This window comes from Molossus molossus, unplaced genomic scaffold (genome assembly GCF_014108415.1).
Source record: "Molossus molossus isolate mMolMol1 unplaced genomic scaffold, mMolMol1.p scaffold_m16_p_3, whole genome shotgun sequence".
Lineage (NCBI taxonomy): Eukaryota > Metazoa > Chordata > Mammalia > Chiroptera > Molossidae > Molossus > Molossus molossus.
The window spans coordinates 94,424,881-94,430,962 of record NW_023425366.1 but is presented as its reverse complement, the minus strand read 5'-3'; the positions used below and the strand labels follow the sequence as shown (position 1 = coordinate 94,430,962).

Genomic DNA, 6,082 nt, shown 5'->3' with positions numbered 1-6,082 from the left:
CTCTTTTAGTTAAAATAATTCCATTTGTTTGAATGACAAATACTTCTCTTGCTGTCTTTAATTTCTTTGTATTTAAACAAATTGATGTCCTACATGACGTTAGTATGTGACTCCCATTTTTTTAATGCCTCGTGAGAATATTTTAAGAAGGGACACTGCCTTAAGGCTTTTTGTCAGACTACATTGGGAACATAATGCAGGGAGTTATGCCAATTCTCAGAGAATTTTGGCTGCCAAATAGCACATCTGGGCAATTCAGGCCAGGAAAAAAAATTTTTGTATACATATCTTTGAAGTAAGGTTTTCTAGGCCTGAATAATCCAGACATTGCTCTCTTGTACTGTTTCCTAAACTGTGCTTGAATGGTCAGTCCTAGTTTTCAAGGGTGTTGATTTTTAATTATGAAATGCCATGGACTGAGGGACTACTAGGGCTTTGCAGAGACCTCTTGAACGCTGGGGCACAAAGACCCCAAAGGCGAGTGAGCGCAGAGGTAGCTGTAAAGGTTCAGAGGGTAGTCGCCAGAGTGGATGTACCAATTGCTAGGGTTTAATAATTAATCAGGAGTCCAACCGGGAAATAAGGATATGCCCCAAGACCCATTTACCCGCCCTACGTCCCCGCCCCACCACCCCCTCCACTCCTTCCCGTACACACACACTTCAGAGACTCTAACTCCTCTCTGGCTACAAACCCGGGCAGAACCCTGCCAGGGGTCACCCTGGTGTACACCCCCTGTGCTGACTCCCTGGGACCGCGGCGCCTGCACGCGGGCGAGGCCCCCTGCGGCCGCCTGTTCTCCCTCTTGGAGCGGGAGGGCGCATTTCAATCTGGAAACGCCTAGCCCCTCTTTGGGTCCCTCAGACTGACGCTGCTCCCGGTGGGGAGGTGGGGGTAGAAGGCCTGGCCTCCTCGGATTGAGGTTGCAGCCAACTCCCGCGCAAGTCTGTATTCCTGCTTGGCTGCGGATTCTCACACCCCGGGTCCGGGTTTTTGCGGGAAGAACAGCTCCCATTCTCAAACTTGTGGCGTCTGCCCGGCGGGTTAGTTCAGCTGCGGATCTAGCGAGCCAGGCACTTTAGAGACCCTGGTCCCTGGTCCGCCGCCGCCTGGCGAGGGCGGAGGGGGAGGGGAAGGGGCTGCTGTCTCCTTTCCCAAATCCGGTCCCTAACCGCCCCCTCCCCCGTCGTCTGCTCGCTTTGTACAGGCAGTCAAAACAGAGCTAGCGGCCAATTGAGGGGGACGGGAAGCAAAGCCGACTACAGCCTCGCCCCCTCCAGCTGGCCCCCCGGCCCCCTCCTGCCGGCCCAACGCCCCCCTCCTCCTGGCCCCCCGGCCCTCCCTCCCCTTTCCCACTTCTCTCCTCGCCCTAACCTCGTCCCCATCCCCCCCTCATTTCCTCTCGCACCCAGGCTCGCCAATCCCTCTTTCCAAGCCCCTCTTCCAGCCCTGGCCTTCCTCTCCGGTTTGCCCCCCTTCTCCCCAATCTCGGTCCTCTCCCCTCCCTTCACCCTACCCCCTTCCTTCCTCTTCCCCTCCCCCAGGCCCGAGCTCCCCTTGTTCCTCCCCACCCAATCGCCCCCTTACTCTGTCCCCGCCCACTCTGCGCCGGCCCCTTGGTCGGGGCTGCGCCCCACGTGTGGACGGCTGCGCTCCAGCCCCCACTGACAGCCACCGCCCGCCAGCCCGCCCCGCGCCCCGCCTGGCCTCAAAACCCGCGCGCCGCGCCCTCGCCTGCCGCATCTTTCCCGGAGTACAGCCTCCCGCCCTCCCTCTCACCGGCGGCTCGCCCCGGCCCCGCGCACCTCAGCCCGGCTCCTCAGCCGCCGCAGGCGCGTCGCTGCCCCGCGGGACTCCGGGCGAGCAGGGAGTAAATCCTCCTCTTTCGGGGGGCTACTTTTGTTTGCTTGCCGGCTTCTTTCTGGTTACTTTTGCAGCTTTCCAAGATCTGTGCCGGGAGCGCACGGGAATCCGCGAGCCGCTGCGTGCAGGCCCTTTTTTCCTTTGAGGTCCGCTTTCTTTGTAACTTTACGCCGCAGCTGCTCGGGTTACTTTTGTAATTTCCCGCCCCCGCCCGCTGGCGGTCCTGGAGTCGCTCGGAGCCGTGGCCCGGGGGATGCAACGTGGACCGCGCGGGGCTGCCGGCCGCACCGCCGCCGCGCCTCGCCGCCCGCTGCGCTAGAGCCCGCGCCCCGCCGTCAGCAGAGGGGCCGGCGCTTGGCCGGGGCTCCCGGTAGAGCTGGGAGCCCGAGCCTAAGGGAGTCCCGGGATCCAGCTAAGGGCTTCCTAGACCCTGACTTTTTCGGGCCGCGCGGATTTTGTCTTTGAGCGCTTCCTCTCCGCGGACCAAGGTCCGCGCGCTCTCGTCGCCCGCGATGGGGAGACGGCGGTGGTTGTGTCTCCAGCCCTACTTCGTGTGGCTGGGCTTCGTGGCGCTCTGGGCGCAGGGCACGGCCGGCCAGCCCCAGCCTCCGCCGCCCAAGCCTCCCCGGCCCCAGCCGCCGCCGCAACAGGTCCGGCCCGCAGCGGCGGGCTCTGAAGGCGGGTTCGCGATGCCCGAGTACCGGGAGGAGGGCACCGCGGCGGCCAGCCGCGTCCGCAGGCGAGGACAGCAGGACGTGCTTCGAGGGTAGGTGGGCAGTCCTCACCAGGGGAACCTCGGTTTGGCAGCTTTCCATCTTACCCCCTCCCCGATTCTAGTTCTGGCGGCCAGGGCCTCGGCCCCTCCACACGGAGACCCCGAAGACTTTCAGGAGCGCCTCCCTCTTTTCCTTCTTGACTCCGCGGGCAAAAAGCCCTCCCTCGGTGGGGTTGGGCGGCGGGTGGGTCGTAGGCCCCTGAGTGCGGATCGCAGAGCGTATGTGGAGACCAGGGTGCATGAACAGGTTCCAAATGTCGGGGGAGGAGGGCTTGAGTCAACCCTGAGCCAGGGCTGGTGGAATTTGCCTGCTCCCCACCGTCGGGGGCGCCTCTCCCGAGCCTTTTGTTTGAGGACGAGTACGGGTTTACAGTTCACTCTAATCATGAACCCAAGCGCTCCACCTTTCGAAGCGTCTTCCTTGACACGTCGGGGCCAAAGTAACGGTTGATCTGGAGGGACAAGGGCAAGGATTTTTGAAACGGAATGTTCCGTTCCCTTTGTTCTCTGCATCCAGAGGCTAGAATAGTAGTGAATTATATGTTTCCATGTTTCTTTTCGCCCTTTATAAAGACAGCAACGGAGGGAAGATAAAAGGCAACGTTTAGACGTTTATGACCCTCCCCCATTCCAGTGTCTATCCCATCTATTTACACGTCTGCACCCAAAACATTTGAAGTGTAGTTTTGTTATCCTGAAATCTACTCTCTTAGAGCTTTGCTTATGAAAACCGTTAATGTATTACTGCACCACTCCATCGCAGGCCCAATGTGTGCGGATCCAGGTTCCACTCCTACTGCTGTCCAGGATGGAAGACGCTCCCTGGAGGAAACCAATGCATTGTCCGTAAGTGCTTGGCTGGGATTGCAATTTGGGGCAGCGCTGTAGGCTCCCATCTCAGGATCCAACGTCTTGCATTTTGTCTTTTAGATACAAGATACACAGTTGCATTTAGAATCCAGTGGCTACATAGCTGTGATAATTAGGACGTGGCCCTATTTAACTGATGGGGAAGAAGCAGCCGGTTTACATCAGCTTAGATTTCACTTCTAGACTCTGTTGAAGGGCAATAATGATAAAGGTTTCAAAGATACTTGGAAGTTTTATCTTTCTGTGTCTATTAATATAAACTGATTGGGGAGTACAGCAATTCCCTAGATAACTCAAAACCACTTTTTTCCTAAAAGAGTCCAGATAAGACCACAATGTGGTTATGGAAATTAACTGGCTTTTGACTCTGTGAGGTTTAGGCCTGAGGAAGATCAAGCTTTTTTAGGCCTTTGTACAAAACCACTTTATTATATCTGGTTTCATCTCAGCAGCCACACAACATAGATATGAAGGGAGCACTCTCACAAATTTACACTTGACCCAGGTTAACACAATTTTTTAAAGTGAGAACTTTTCCAAATAGCTTGACTTTTTTATTTCTTGGAAGACATTTAGATTTAGGGTTTGCAGACCAAAAATTTCATAGTATACTGTAGGTTTTCAAAGTGTGAGTCTTAGAACTTCACCATTTCTGCATATCTGACCTTAAAAGTTTTGGTTATTTTATTCTGTTTCCAAAGTGTATGCCCAACTCTCTGAGTTCTAATTGGAGAAGTCATTAGTTATCCGCCTCACAGTGATAAACTATGGATGTCTTATTTCACATGCCTGTGAATTTGTGATTTGAAGTGTGACCACCTTCTCCTGTGTGTTTATATAACACAGCCACATTTGTCTTGTCCGGAGGAGAGCCAGGTATCATAGACAGCATATTCATTCAGGACCAATCTTGACTTTAGATTGACCTTGATGTTCTCCAGGGAATAGATAATTATGCAACTGTGAACACACACAAAAAAGGGCAAGCCACACTAGCCAAGGGATAATAAGGATGTAGTGGCATATCTGACCCTATATTTATTGGTTTTGTGGGTTTGAGATAGATCCTTAATGTTTTTCTTTTTTCAGTACGGTTTTTAAAAAGGAATGAAATCTCAAGTGTTGTGAAGACTTTTAAAAATTATTTTTGTTTCTACCCTAAAAATCCCACAACTCCAGTAATGAGGCAAAAATAGGAAACAATAACTGTGTTCTTTAAGGTGATTCATAAATATTTTAAGTAAACCCGCTGATTATAAGCCTTTGCTTTTATTAAAAAGAACGAAAGGGTTATTGCAAATTCTTTTCTCTCCAACACAGAAGTCATATATGTGAGGCATTTATGGAGGGTGCATTTACTCTTTCAGGCCAGTAGGGTATTACCATGTCTGCTTTAAACTTACATGGTTCCTAGAATCCTAAAACAGCTAACGTCACTCACCACACACCTGCCATACTAGCCGGGAGTGACTTAGGCACTGCGGAAAGTCTGACTCACTAAATGTAATGAATGTGACTGCCATTATTGAGTTGGAGAGCAGCCGAGGAGAAGGGATTGGTTTATGGTACGTGTTGAAAATCTGTAAAGTCACATTTTATTGGATCAGTGTGGAATGGGAATTCCAGAGAACAGAGCCTTCCAGAATATTTACAGTAGAAATACATATATGTGTGTGTGTGTGTGTGTGTGTGTATATATATATATATATAGAGAGAGAGAGAGAGAAAGGTGTGTGTGTGGGTGTACACACCCACACCCACCCCCCCCACCCCCCCACACACACGTACATGGCCTTCTGAGTATCAGCTTTAAATACTTTTGGTCTTTGAATAACATTGTGCACTTTACTTGTTTAGAAGATCAGTTTTAGAAATCTCAGAAAAACAGTCAATATTGTAGCCTGCATTTCTACTACTTGAAATATTTAGGTGCTTATGAAATACACTGGGAAGTACATGTATCATGAATCTATAAAAAGCATAGACTTAAAATGATCTTTATAGCTCCAAGAAACGTTTGCTACACTTGTGTCAAGAGATAGCTACAAAAATATTTATTGGTACATTTAGAAAACATAAAAAATACCAAGAATATAATAGTGTACAAAATGGGGGGGGGGGGAGAATGTAATGCCTTTAGAGTCTTTTGTATGGATATCATCTAACTTTTAATATTTGTGCATTAAGTTTGGTAGTTCAATTATTTATTTATTTATTTATTTATTTATTTATTTTTTATCCTCACCCGAGGACATTTCTCCATTTTTTGTTCAGGTAGAGTGGGAGGGAGAGAGAGGAACAGAGAGAGAGAGAGAAACATCGATGTGAAAGGAACACATCGAGTGGCTGCCACCCGCACAACCGACCAGGGCCAGGGACAAACTACAACCGAGGTATGCGCCCTCAGCGGGAACCGAACCCGGGTCTCTCAGGACTGCAGGCTGACGCTCTAACCGCTGAACCAAACTGGCCAGGGCAGTTCAATTATTTTGACATTTAAAATGAGAATATATGGAGGTAATAACCTATTTAAAATCACTATAAAGTCAAATCAAGAATTTTGATGCCAGGATT

The 6,082-nt window shown here is 50.7% G+C and overlaps 1 protein-coding gene across 1 annotated transcript in view; it reads left to right on the top strand.

The window, feature by feature from the left end:
* Positions 1–1,736: 1,736 nt before the first annotated feature.
* The window catches only part of FBN2 (fibrillin 2), a 262,104-nt gene continuing 257,758 nt past the window's right edge, over positions 1,737–6,082 (top strand). The window contains exons 1-2 of the mRNA XM_036279132.1: positions 1,737–2,629; positions 3,402–3,484. Coding sequence (XP_036135025.1) covers positions 2,376–2,629; positions 3,402–3,484 — 337 coding nt within the window. The 5' untranslated portion in view covers positions 1,737–2,375. The remainder of the gene's footprint in view (positions 2,630–3,401; positions 3,485–6,082) is intronic.